Source organism: Cheilinus undulatus, linkage group 7 (assembly GCF_018320785.1).
Source record: "Cheilinus undulatus linkage group 7, ASM1832078v1, whole genome shotgun sequence".
NCBI classification, from domain to species: domain Eukaryota; kingdom Metazoa; phylum Chordata; class Actinopteri; order Labriformes; family Labridae; genus Cheilinus; species Cheilinus undulatus.
The window spans coordinates 36,634,746-36,648,896 of NC_054871.1; the positions used below are offsets into that span (position 1 = coordinate 36,634,746).

Here is a 14,151-nt window from a genome sequence, read left to right on the forward strand (position 1 = left end):
ACATGCCCCCACAATCGTTGGGGGAGGCAAATCTTGCCTCAAATTGGGTATAAAATCCTGTAGGGTGTGGCCAGTGTTCTGCCATTTTTTGTCACCCATCAAAAATAGCTTCTTTTGTGGTTCTGCCCATGTGCCCTACGCCATCAGCATCACACCCAGAAGGGTTAGGGTAGTACATAAGGGTAGTCGATAGGTAGCAAAATCTGACAAGGAAGCAAAATATGTCAGAACACTGGCCTTAGGCAGAATCTGGACTCATCACTTAACGATAATTGGCATAAAGAGCCAATCAAGTACCTGATTGTCAGCACCTGGGGGTACCAGAAGCACAAAACAAGAGTCAATAGCAACAGTAGAATAAGTTGTTTGGCATTGGCAGAGAAGATTTGGCCAATTCAACATGGGTGAAACCCACATACTCAGCTCTGCTGCTCATCCTACAAATGCATGTTCCTTTCAAATGTGGCACAATTAAAAAGGGATATTTACAGGCTTTCCAACAGTACAACAGATTTATCACCAAGAAGCATTGTTACATAAAAAATCTACCAAACTCAAATTTCCTTCCTTTTTATGCTAAGTTTATTTAGTATTGGCATGATGTTTGTCCAGTGTTAATCAAGTCTGTGTAGAGACATTGCTCTCTGTAAAGACTTGAATGTGAAGACTGAGGACTTGAATGGTCAGGTCCTCTGAAGCAGAAGGGAGCACATATCCAACAGGGGGCAGTGTTGACCGCCTGGGTGCAATGTGAAACAACTACTAGGCAGTCAGCTTCATTTCTCGCCCCACATCAGTGTGAGCAGAGTGGATTATCTATTTTAAAACATCAACTCATTGCCTCTTAGTTGGTACGAAAAGTGCGTAAAGACAAGATCGGTAGGAGAGATACCAGAGAGACTTGAAGAATGTTTGTAAAATTCAATGAGCTTTATTGGAAAACAAGTGTTAACATTGTCAAAGCAGAGGACAAATAGATGTATACTTCTTGTATTCTAAACAGTACAGTGAATTCCTTTCAGTGACATAAGATAATTCACGTTTCTTAATCATTAATTTCACACTAGATAGACGCTGCAGATGATGAAAAGAGAGAGGAAGATCAGCAGAGGACGAGATAAAACAAGACACCACTGATCAAATTGTATTTGAAAACTTGCCAATATCAGAAACATTTGTAACAGCCCTTTAAGACATTAGTGAACACTATACGCCTATTCACCAGATGTATTTGCGTTGCTTTCCAGGGTTTCTTTATTTGTGTAGGAGTTGATCTGATTTGCGCTTCGAAAATATTCCGTGCATCTATTTGTTTTATTGATGTAATACTTCTGAACAACTGTAATAAAAGATAATGCTGACAGGGAAAGAGACCATTTAGTGGCACGAGACTCCACGAACAATACACAAGTTTAGTTTTACTTTGAAAAACTGCCCCGGAATTGCGTCATCCAAGCGGAAGTTGGAAGACTCAGTCGCATGTGTTGGATGGTGTTATCAAACCAGTGGCACTGTCAATGGTCAAACTTGAAGCAAAGTCTTTAAATCCTGAAGGTATGTTTCATCCCATTTTCAACACTTGTCTTTGTGTGATAGTATCCTCGAACTCCGTGTTTGATGGGCTTGACTGCAGAAGCGTTTGGTTTAATTTCGACAAAACTTGAGCTCCAAAAGCTAACAGCTTTAGTCCAGTCAACGTTTTGTAATAGCAGCTGGTTACAAATCATGCTAATTACTGTTTTGTTTTGTTTTGTTTTTTGTTTTGTTTTTTGTTTTTTTTGTTTTTTTTTTGGTGTTTTTTTTTTTACGAAAGCCAAAATGTGGCTGCTTAGAATGCCAGCTGAATCTGTGAGCTGTAGCTACACAGAGCATACTACTTTACCACTGATACTCAGTCAATGATAAATGTACCAAAGCAGGTTTTGGTCAGACGTTGGCTAGACTATTTTATGGCTCTGAACGATTAGTTATCAAACATACTTTCACCATTAATACCTCAATGGTATTATAAGTATCAGTTGGTCTTAATCAGGAAAGTCTCGTTGAAACGGCACTGTAAGTTAGAGAGCCCAAGGTATTTCATGAAATGTCCCTTTAATCTGTCCATCACTCCCAAAGCCTATTCAAAACTTATCAATGTACTGTAATGTTACTGAAAGTTGGATATTATCATTTGAGAGAATTAAACAGGAGTATGTTTGGATATTGTTTTTGTCAAAACTGTAAAGGAACATCAGATATGAAATAGCCTCTGATAAATCTGTAAATTTTACATACAAATCATTTCAAGTTTTACTGTGCACAGCTGTTTGAGAAATATATTTGTGCAGTAAAACTAATACACCTGTCTGTCTCCCTGTCTAGCATCATGGCCAGTGGCGAGCAGGTGGCAGCAGTTGGAAAGGTTTTGGTGGACCCAGGAACGGACCTGACCCGGCGGTTCAGAGCCTTATTCACCCTCAAGAATCTTGGAGGTAAAACGTTTAGAAAAACAAGAGTTGGTTATCACTATATGCAAAGCCAACACAACATTGGAGAGTGGAATTGGATAATACCACTTTTGTGTGATATTGGATAATATTTTTCTATAACACTGATTAAAGGAAAGCATGTATTTTAAAGGAAACTAAATAACAAAGCAGAACTAAAACGATGATAATCATAATAGAAATCTTTAAAATAAAAAAATATTTTTACATACTTAGCTGAACACTAACATTTTTGTTTGTCCACTTTTGAGCTGCAGCACCTACAGAGATCAGTACATTCTCATCTATAGATTACTTCCCCACAAAGAATTAGCTTTATTATTACACAACCACCCGGCAGGGCTTTGATACTGTTCAATACATAGAGAGATCTTTGAGATTCTTTACAATAATTTGAATTCTGCTTTGGTTTGGTCAACTGACCAGAGATAGACATTGCTGATAAATATGAGCATTTGAGTACTGAAGTGTTCATAAACTTAAACAACTTTATAGTATGTGTATGACTGATTGTGATAATTGCATGACCAACCTTCCCTGCTGCCTATATTTGCTATGACTCACTGTCACTACACCAAAATTCACCAAAATTATCAGTATTCAAGATGAGCTTGAAATCTATGTAATGTCCTGTGAATAAGCTGAAACCTGTGTGCCAGGTGCCGATGCTGTGGAATGGATCGGTAAGGCCTTCAGTGATGAGTCTGCCCTTCTGAAGCATGAGCTGGCCTACTGCCTCGGGCAAATGCAGGACAGACACGCCATACCAACTCTGACTGCTGTACTTAAAGATACACAGCAGGAGCCCATGGTCAGACATGAAGCAGGTAAACACACACTTTGAGATATGAAAGAGCCAGTTTATTACCAAACACATATAATTTTGTACAAGTATACTACATGTATTTGTGTGCCCCGACTCCTGGTTTGATTTGCCTTTAAGTAGACCCCTGTTGAAATGTCATCTGGCAAAATATTGAACCCCAAATTTCTCCTGTGGACATGGCCCTTATTTCTGGTGAATTAATGTCTGAATTATTAATAGATGAAAGGTCTGTATGAAAGTGTGGGGAAGGGGGAATGACAACATCTGCCGCCTTTATTGGTTAAAGACCACGAAAAATTGCAAAGTAAAATCCACCAACCATACTTGAGCTTGGTGAAAACTAGGAGTAACAGTGTTGTCTTTCTAAAACTCTGACCTACGAATGAATTTGTCAGTCAGTTAGGGAAAAAAAATATATCTTTACATGATTGTCCATTATCTCACTGTGTTTTACATTTCTAGGGGAAGCTCTGGGAGCCATTGGTGATCCCATAGTTTTGGACCTTCTGAAAGAGTACAGCCAGGATCCAGTCATTGAGGTAGGAATGAAACTTTGAAGCTCATCAGTGATTTCCCCAGGTTGAGAAAATACTTGTGGTGTTGGCTGGCTCGTGGCTGCATGTTTGAAACAGCAGGAGAGCAGTGCCAAGAAAAGCAGCCCAAATAAATAGTTCCATTTGAAGACCCATTTCAAAAAAGTAAAGTTTGACTTTTTCTTCAAATGTTGGGCTTAATGCTTATCACACAGGATTGTTATTTGTTGATGCAGGTTATGTTAAACCCAGGATACTTGTTCAGAATGGTTTGACTTTTATGCATTCTTTTTCAGCTTTATCCTCCCGTTACAGTCATCAGACACTTAATATAGATTATGATAAGGACTTCCTTGATCAAGAAGCCTAAAAGTCACTACAATTCTGTGGTTTATCTAGGGAGTTTAGAAATTGAACTGCAGTCCCTGTTAACAGTGACAAAAGCTCAAAGCAAACTTGATATATAAGCAATGGTTTACTTTGTTTAAAATTCCAACCCATTTGTAAAAATAGAGGTGTAATGGATGTTCAAGCAGAAGGCTTGTTGTCTGCTGTAGTCTCTGGTTTAGCTCTGTGTTACATTCAGTGCTGAACCTCTGTAGTAATCAAAGCTGATATATAAAAATAAAAACTGATTTATAAAACTCCAGTCTGTTGCTAGAAAAAAATATATATACCCATCTGTAGAATGCCAGATTAATTTCAACCATCCCCTCCTGAAAATTTTTAGTGGATCTGAATTGGTCTTTTTGCCTTATGTAGATAAATATATGCCTTTAAATAAGGGAACAAAATGTGCATGTAAAGCATTAAACCTGTTGTAAATTTGAACCTCTCTTCCTTGTTGCAGGTTGCAGAGACATGTCAGTTGGCTGTTCGTCGGATAGAGTGGCTGCAGAGTGGAGGAGAGAAGCAGTTAGATCAAGCAAATACAGATAAGAATCCATACTGTTCTGTGGATCCAGCCCCTCCAGCAGAAAGGAAGACTGTGTCAGTGCTGCGCTTGAACCTGCTGGATGAAAGCCTGCCACTATTTGAACGTTACCGTGCCATGTTTGCTCTGCGTAACATAGGCAATGAAGAGGCTGTACTCGCACTGGGAGATGGTAAGAGATGATACTGTCATATCATTTTTGATCTATCTTTAACCTCCTAAGACCTTGCATGTACATATGAGAATGTTACATTTTGGCTTTCTTACAACATAGTTATAATTTCTGTTACTAGAAGTTTTAGGTAAAATGTCCAGAATGTTCATTAAGTTTAAGTTGTTTGGTTGAAATATTTGAAGAATTTGCTCTGAATATTTCAGGAATTCTCATGGATATTTTGGAGAGTTTGCTAGGAAATCTAAAAGAATTTTCATGGAAATTTGGGGAATTTATTTGTATCTTTTTAAATTGGAAGTTTCATTTTAGGAGAAATTTGCTTTGAATTTTTTGGGTGTTTTCATGGGAATTCATGAAATTTGTTGGGATGTTTTCAGGAGTTTGGAAAAGTTTGATATGCATTTTGGAAATTCAGTTATAATTCTTGGGAATATGATTGAATTTTTGTTTTGCTTAAAAATTGTAGGTTTTTTCACAGAAACCTGGGAAATTCAGGTTTAAATTGTTGGGAAGTTGCTTGGAAATTGGGGGGATGTCCTTTCAAGATTTTGTTTTTTGCTAGAAAACTTTCAGGAATTTACAGATTTTTTTTTTTGTTGGAATGATGAGGCTTTATCATAAAGTTTCAATGAAATATTTGGGGAATATTTGAATTTTGGTGTACATTTTATGGAATATTGCGAATGTTGAAGAATTTTCAGAGAAATTTGAGATAATTTCTTTGAAGTTTTAGGGAATTTTTGTGGATTTTGGAGAGGACCTACGTATCCAAAATTAGTGGAAGAAGCTAAAAATACATTCCAAATAAATGCAGGTCTCAGGCAAAAATGTTTACTTTGTAAGTGAATTTAAATATTTATGTAAAAAAATACAGTTTGCTTTAGTTGGGGAACTTATGAGAACCGGAACAACATTTTAGCAGTTTTTAAGAATCCCAACATTAACTCATCATGTGGAATCACACACCCAGGGTTTTCAACCTATGTTAACGACTCAAACAGTTTAGTTTCTTGCAGCTTACTAAAATTACTGTAGAGTAATTTCAAAGCAAATCAGATCATGAGGCAGTCAAAACTTCAAAACTTTCAACTCTTTGAGTTGAAAAATATGTCAGGCAGGTGCCAGAGAACGACTTCTATGCAGAAAAGCCATCTAACCAGACTTCCTGATCTATATTTGGTTGCTTTCAAATGTTTTGAACTTCATACAACTATTGAGTCTTTCCATTTGTAGTCTTTTTTCATTAGTGGGAAATTATTTTCATACTGATTCTGGTTTAAATCTTTGAAAGCAATGGAAAATGTATCAGCATTCATTGTGAAAATAGGCGTACCATGGTCTTACAGTGGGGGAAATAATAATTTCTTTTATATTATGTGTTTTTATGCATTTTTGATTGATGTTATATCTATTGCCATGGTCAGTAAACAACCATAAAAATGAGAGTCTGTTAATTTCTTTGTAAGTGGGAAAACTTACAAATTCAGCAAATGATTAATTCCCCCACTGTATATCTGACTCATGCAATTGTCCTGAAATCTCTCCTGAAACAGAACTATGAATGAGTCATGGCATTAAGAAGATCTTGTCATATTTGCATGTTGTTTACCAATGAAGCAGCCTTGTTATGGTGAGAGTTTGGCTTGTTCAACCACTTCTTTTCATGTCTTGGTCTTCAGGCCTGCAGTGTTCCAGTGCTCTGTTTCGTCATGAGATTGGTTATGTCCTGGGTCAGATGCAGCATCCTGCAGCCGTTCCCGCCCTGCGTGCAGCTCTGGAGCGATCTGGCGAGAACCCCATGGTCCGACATGAGGCAGCAGAGGCCCTTGGGTCAATCGGCAAAGAGGAGTGTTTGGCTGTGCTACAACAGTACCGTGAAGACAAAGAACGTGTGGTCAAGGAGAGCTGTGAGGTGGCTTTGGACATGCTGGACTATGAAAACAGTGACCAGTTCCAATATGCAGATGGACTGGTTAGGTTACAGGGTTAAAGATCAATGTCTTTAAACATGTATTTTAACACTTTACCCCAGCTTTATCTTATGCCTTTTACAGTAAAGACAGCTGGTTAACTCAGTGTTATTCATGCTAATGCTAATCCAACAAAAATACTGGATTTTCTGGGTTGAAGTCTTTCATTTTGAAAACTGCTGTGCACATTAAATGAAAAATGAAACTCTAATAATATTTCAATCAAACTAACACGAAGCAAGTTTGATTTGAGGTTGTGTGTGATGCTATGTGGGATAAATGAGAGTTTTTGAGATCTTTGTCTTTGTTTCTTTATCCATCATTTACTCTTATTTATATATTTTGGCTTGGGGATTTCTGGCATTATAAATTCCAGTTAAACTTTGTTTAGACAGTGCTGCATGGACTTGCTTTACTTGAAGGCATTAGGTGTGAGCCAGCGTATGCCGCAGACAGTCTTATGTCCCATCATCCTGCTACAACTAATAAAGACAACCCAAAGAGCTGTCTGTAGACAGTAGATTAATGGAAACCCCCTTTTGCTTCTTTGTTTGCTTTTATGATAGAAAATTACAGAGGCAGATTTTGTGTTTTAATCTGTCTTTTATCATTCTGCACAGTGTAGAAAGTATGCATCTTCAAAATTATCTTGTACACATTTTTGCCTCCTAGCTCCTACAAATTGACAAATCAGCAATGTATAAAAGAATTTTGTGAACTTGCAAGCTGAGTATTTTTTTTCTATGTACCTAATGTCACACTGAATGGTTTGGTTTATACTTTCAGAAAAGTAAAAAAAAAAAAAAAACATTAGTAGACCACAGTACAAAGACATTGCATTAGGAAAGTATTTAGACCCACTTAACTTTTTTCATTTTGTTATGTTGCTTGATACTACCGTTGGAAAAAAAAAACATTTTTAGTGTCATTAATTTACACACCCCATCATGAAAAAGTGAGAACATAATATTAAATTCTTTGCAAATTTATGAAAATTGAAAAGTTTGCCACATTCACCAGTTTATGGTAGAGTGGTTAGATGGAAGCTTTTCTTCAGTGCAAAACAGAGTAAAGTCTGCTTGGACTTTGCAGCAAAAACTCCAAATGAAAGTCAAGCAGCCTTTCGTATGTTTCGCGCTGAGGAGAGGCTTCTGTCTAGCCACACTGCCATGAGTCCAGATCAGTGGAGGGCTGCAGTGATGTTTGTCCTTCTGAAACTTTGTCCCATCTCTGCTTAGGATCTCTGGAGCTCAGTTTGAGTGACTATCAGGTTCTTCGTCATCTCTTACTAAGGCCCTTCTTCCTTCCCTTATTGCTCCATTTGGCTGGGCAACCAGCTCTTGGGAGAGTCCTGGTCATGGCAGACTTCTTTCATTTGGGAATAATGGAGGCAACTGTGCCCTCAGGGGCCTTCAATGCAGCAGAATCTTTTTGCCAGATCCATTCCTTGCAGCAATCCTGCTTCTCTAAGCTCAGCGGGCAGTTTCTTTGACCTCGTGGCTTAGTTTTTGCTCTGATGTGCATTGTCAGCTGTGAGGCCTTGTATAGAGAGTTGTGTACCTTTCCAAATCATATCCAATCCACATTATTTACCACAGGTGGACTCCAAACAAGGTGTTAAAACTTCTATGCAAAAATTGGGAGAAATGGGAGGAAGCTGAGCTAACATGTTTATTTCTTTATTCTTCTTGATGAATGTAATACCAATGAAGGAAAGTACCAAAACCACTGTCCTGGCCATGTTCTTGAATAGGAGTACATTTTGAATCTGGCTGTCAATGGTGGATGTGATTTGCATTGCAAACTATATTAATGTAGTTTAATTAATTTTGGGCTGTTGCTCTGACCTTTCATGCATATGGCTATAAAATAATTGGGTCGGCTTTATTTAAATGACTTGAAGACATTAATACATGTATTATCGTTAAAATGCTGTAACAGTTCACCCTGATTGCTGTCAATTTATTTAGTCTTTTATGTTTTGTAAAATCTGACGTAGACGTATTTGTCCACCAGGCGGCGCGGTTGCGTCGCAAGGTTAGCAACCATTCTGTTACAGTAACCTTAGCAACCGTTGAAGTTTGGGTCTACATCGTCACTGTTTCTCCCTGTATCAGTTTAATAACATTTAATGCCAGCTTTACAGAGGTTTCGAAGATATTCTGGCCGCCGCTGCTCTTTCATATATTGAACAGACATACTATATTAAGAAGAAGTCTGCTAATAGACGAAAGTGAGGAAAAATGGACACTGCGGAAGAAAACCAAGACAAAAGTGAGCAGAAACTGCAGTCAGCTGCCTCGTTTAAAGCCTTCATGTTGAAAAACAGCACGAAAAACAACATAAACCTGTAAGTAACCTGTAACTGTTGTAACTGAGACATGTCTATAAGGTGTTGTTAAAATACGGTGTAGTGTAACTATGATCTGATTAATTTTAAGCGTCAACATGTGCCTATTAACTAAAATGAGAGAAGCCATATTTAGCTACAGAGATGCCTTATTATCAAAAGTTGATGTATTAGTCTGCAGCTTACAACAGTAATGTCAATGTAACAAGGAAAACATTTTAAGTGGTTGTAAAATCTAACAAAAATGGCAGCCAAACTCTGATATTGTTGCTTTAGCAGTTATATAAAAAAGTGCAATTTTCCAAGTCCTTGCTTCTGTCATAATAAATGAGTCCCTGATCCTGTATGCTAATTAAGTTAGCTTACATGCATCCATAGCATACATAAGTTACAGTTAAAAAATTACTTGCACTGTAAAAAGTATTTAAACAACTATTGGCCTGTAAGTATTGTCAGCACTTTCTGTTTAAGGGCCTTTATTTTGATGTAGAACAAACTATATCTAAGGTAAAGTGTGAGTCTCTAACAATAGGCCTGAAGTAATGAGAACATTTTCCTTTTTCAGTAGGAAATAAGTGTGATTTTAATTGATGTTGCTTGTTCTTATTTTTTCTAAACAGCATTTATGGGTTGACATCTTTGAAATAGCATGAAATTAGAAACTGATGACTGTCTGTAATGTTTCAGCTATGACCACCTTACCCGGTTGCTGATAAAGGTAATGGATGAGCGTCCACAGGATGCGGTGGATGTATTTGAGGACATGAGCCGTGATGTGAAACGGGGATTATTTGAACAAACGCAGAGCACCCTTCGGGACTCTCCACAGACTACGCCTGCTGAGGTGCTGGCTGAGCAGCAGCGCCCACTGTTTTCTCAAACAGGAGAGACGGATCAGGAGGAGGAACTGGTATTGGCTGCAAACACCAACACAGCACACTTTCTTTCTGTGATACAAGGTGGGGCAGGAATAGGGACATTTTGGCTATCCAGTGTAATGATTAATGGTTTAAGTGGATGTTTAATGTCTGTTTTTCCCCCAGATATCTAAAGTAGCAAGTGGTAGTATCTTTAAGTTTCTGCTATTCTCTCAAAAGTTATTTGACCATAAATCCAATTTGGGGCATGCAGACTTATTTTGATGCTACTAACAGTGAGAAATAATGACAATGTCTAGTATTCTTTCACTGATGCAATGTACTGAAAGAGACTTTATCAAACCTGTATGACACAGTAATTTTGATGCTTGCCCTTTCATTTTAATAGAGGGGAAACAATATGTTTGTATATTTATGTATTGCACTGACTTAAGTAACATTTGCTATTGGTCTTCATCAGGGGGACATGCTTTTTCCCAACGTCAGTGAGATCGGTTTCTACCTGGAGCAGGTGGGAGTGGGTCTTGGCAGAGAGGAGATGCAGAGGGTCTTTCTCGCTCTCAAACAGCTTGTTGAGTCACAGGCACTGCTTCATTGCCGATTCTGGGGTAAGATTCTGGGAACAGAGAAGAGCTATATTGTTGCTGAAGCTGAATATCGAGAGGGGGAGGATGAAGAGGAGCAGAGTACAGAGGATGCCAATGAGGAAGAGGAGAGTGAGGCCAAGACCATGGAAAATGAGGTGAGGAAGCAACTGGGTCTCTGTTTGTTTGATGATTTAGCCACATTGGAGGTTTTTTGAGCATATATGACCTGTTAAAGGTCATGCCACAGCTTCTTACTTAGATTTAAGTCTGGACTTTGACTTGGCCACCACAAAACCTTCATTTTGTTTTGTTTTTTAAGCCATTTAGAGGGGAGCTTACTGGTGTGTTTCACATCATTGCTTTGCTTCATAACCCTGAGCTTGAGGTCGTGAATTGATGGCCGGACATTCTGCTTCAGGATTTTCTGGTAGAGAGCAGAAATTGAATTCACACCAGATGTAACAGGCCAAAAGTTCAACTTTTGTCTCATCAATCCAAAGAAAATGTTCCCAAAAGTCTTGAAGATCATCAAGATGTTTTTAGCAAATGTGTTTCTTTGTTAGAATCTGTCCTGGTGACAGTAGTTACAGGCAGTAAACATAGATATATATTGATATTGATATTGATTTTGTCAATATAGTTATAGTGTTTGTAACTTTCATGGGAATTTACTAATTTACTTATAGCAGTTTTCCTATGTTTTTTTGCAGGTTGATCCACCACCTCCATCATCCTTTAAACCCCAGCCTGTGGTCCCAAATGAGGCTATAGGAACAGGTGCTAACAAGTGTGTGTACTATGTGTGCAATGAACCTGGTCTTCCCTGGGTAAAGCTGCCCCCAGTCACCCCTGCACAGATCACTGTTGCACGTCAGATCCGTAAATTCTTCACCGGGAAGTTGGACAACCCTGTTGTAAGCTATCCACCATTCCCTGGAAATGAAGCCAACTATCTTAGAGCACAGATTGCTCGTATCTCTGCTGGAACACAGGTCAGTCCCCAGGGCTACTTACAGGCTGGGGAAGAGGAAGGTGATGAAGAGGATGAGGTGACCCGGGACAGCTATGAAGTAAATCCGAACTTTGAGGGCATCCCAGTTCCTGAGATGGCTGAGTCCTTGTCCGTCTGGGTTCATCATGTTCAGCACATCCTGCAACAGGTACATGTGTGATTAAAAGCTAATGCATCTACCATTCACTTAATTAGGCATACCGGTTCAACTGCTCACTAAAGTAATTATCTAATCAGCCAGTCAGTTCAAAGTCTCTAAAATCACCTTTCTTACCCATTCTGATACTCAGTTTGACATTCAGTAGACAGTCTTTAACATATTTACATGCACAAATACATTGATTGCTGTCATGTGATTGGCTGATTAGTTTAACTATATTCTTAATTCCACTCCCTCCAGCTTCCCTCGAGATTTCTGACCATTACCGCCCGCTCCTGCAATGCATGCCATCCACTCCCACCTGCACCCGCAATAATTGTGTCAAACCCTGCCCACATCCCACACAGATTCTGACAATCCATGTTAGATATTCAGAATAACAGTCAGTGAGCTCCCTGGCGATCATGGAGCAGGTGTAACATCTCATCCAAATATGTTTATCTTTGGGTGTGTTTCAACAAATCCAGCTGTTGTCCGGCTTTGTCACTCATTCCTAGGAGCTTGAAACAAATGGAATGCATTCAACTTAGGTGTGACGCAGTTCCCAGCTCCAATGTACGTCTTTCAAGGCAAATAGAATGCAGCAGAAGTCCTCATGATTTTATAGAAAATCTGTGCATGTTTATGATTTTTTTCGTGGCATCAGTTTCGAACCAGTACACCCAAGAAGTCTTCTGAGAAGTATCAAGGACAATTGAAGCATCAGTTTGGCATGCAAAATGGCACAGACAGACAGACATGCTGCCAATAATAGGAGTAAGGTGTGCAGTTGAGTAGTTATTCCTCATAAAGTGATCGGTGAGAGTACAGAGTATGTGCTTTTTAGTATGTAAGTGTAAACACAACAAATATGAACTTTTTAAGGGACGCTGTACTTGGGTGAACTTAGCTGTGAAACCAGAAGAAGAATCTCATGAGGAAGAAGAGGCAGAAGAGAGGGAAGAGGAGGCTGATGAACCTGAGCCAGAGGTTGGACCCCCTCTGCTCACCCCCCTCTCCCAAGATGCAGGTCAGTCTTTATTTTCTTATTTTTTAGAATACCCCTACAATACTTATCTTTTAGAAAGCTGATACAAAGCTATATAACAAAATTCTCCCAATGTCTTTTTGACTATAATCATACAAATGGATACAATTAAAATAATGTACACATTTTTGGATGTTTGGTTAATTAACCTATGACTTAATTGTTCCTACACTTCTGTAACCAAACTTGGGCCTTCAAAGATCACTAAGTCTTTGTAATGTCTTTGTGTCTCAGAAATATTCAACACAACTACCTGGAGCTGCAAGATGTCATCCACTCTCACCAGTCAGCATGCAATAGCTGTTGTGCGTTCTAATCTGTGGCCAGGAGCATATGCATATGCTTGTGGAAAGTAAGTAAGATGGTCAGCATGTTTGATCTGTCTTTGTATCAAAAAGAAGTGTGGCATTGTACAAATAGTCCTGCTCTCTTTTATAGGAAGTTTGAGAACATATATGTTGGTTGGGGTATGAAGTATGCAGGAGAAGGGTACAGCCCGCCTGTCCCCCCACTACCAGTGAAAGAATACCCAAGTGGACCAGAAATTACTGAGGTCTTGGACCCAACACTTGAGGAGGAACTGGCACTGAAAGAAGCTTTAGAAAAACAGCAAGCTGCTGAGGAGGAGGAGGATGAATCAGGTGAAGAGGAGGAGGAAGATGATGACTGAGAAAACAACACTACAAGTTTCATTCCTGTTTTATCTGTCTATTATTTGTTAGTCAGTGGCCAAATAAATCAATCTACTCAGCAACAACTTGATATTGTAATACCATGCTAATATTGTTTAATAATAGCCATGACCAAATGGTGTGACACTGCAGTGTACCTAATTTTTGTTGGAGTAACCCTGTGGTTTTAGCAACTACTAGAACTACTTGGACTTTTTTTTTTTGGTGGTGGGGGGGGAGGGGGGGCACACATAAGTACACAAATAGTGTGCAACTGACAAGGCACAGCTGTCAATGTTTTAACTACACTACTCATCTAGGTAACAACAACAAAAACACAGCAATGGGACAGGTGTCTCTTTTTTCAAGACTCCTTGAAGACTCCTTCCAAATTCTAGTAAGACTGCCTTGTGTTAGCTACTTTAATTCTAATGATAAGGTTTTGGTATTTCATTGTGCCAGGTGCAGTTTTGCATAACAAAGCCTTGGCAATGAATAAGATATGAATGTGAATGGAATTTAAATTATTTCAAACATAT

At 38.7% G+C, this 14,151-nt stretch overlaps 2 protein-coding genes across 2 annotated transcripts; both read left to right on the forward strand.

The window, feature by feature from the left end:
• Positions 1 to 1,461: 1,461 nt before the first annotated feature.
• dohh (deoxyhypusine hydroxylase/monooxygenase) lies at positions 1,462 to 7,649 on the forward strand. The gene is made up of 6 exons (XM_041790716.1): positions 1,462 to 1,554; positions 2,365 to 2,474; positions 3,149 to 3,316; positions 3,778 to 3,854; positions 4,699 to 4,954; positions 6,637 to 7,649. Exons 2-6 carry the CDS (start codon positions 2,369 to 2,371, stop codon positions 6,945 to 6,947), a joined length of 918 nt encoding a protein of 305 aa, XP_041646650.1. The 5' UTR covers positions 1,462 to 1,554; positions 2,365 to 2,368; the 3' UTR covers positions 6,948 to 7,649.
• A 1,376-nt stretch (positions 7,650 to 9,025) lies between these two features.
• On the forward strand, positions 9,026 to 13,817 carry rsph4a (radial spoke head component 4A). Its single transcript, XM_041792004.1, has 7 exons — positions 9,026 to 9,277; positions 9,965 to 10,187; positions 10,616 to 10,897; positions 11,453 to 11,902; positions 12,779 to 12,923; positions 13,176 to 13,293; positions 13,380 to 13,817. The coding sequence occupies exons 1-7, from the start codon at positions 9,171 to 9,173 to the stop codon at positions 13,609 to 13,611; spliced, it is 1,557 nt and encodes a 518-aa protein (XP_041647938.1). The 5' UTR covers positions 9,026 to 9,170; the 3' UTR covers positions 13,612 to 13,817.
• The last annotated feature ends 334 nt before the right edge of the window (positions 13,818 to 14,151 follow it).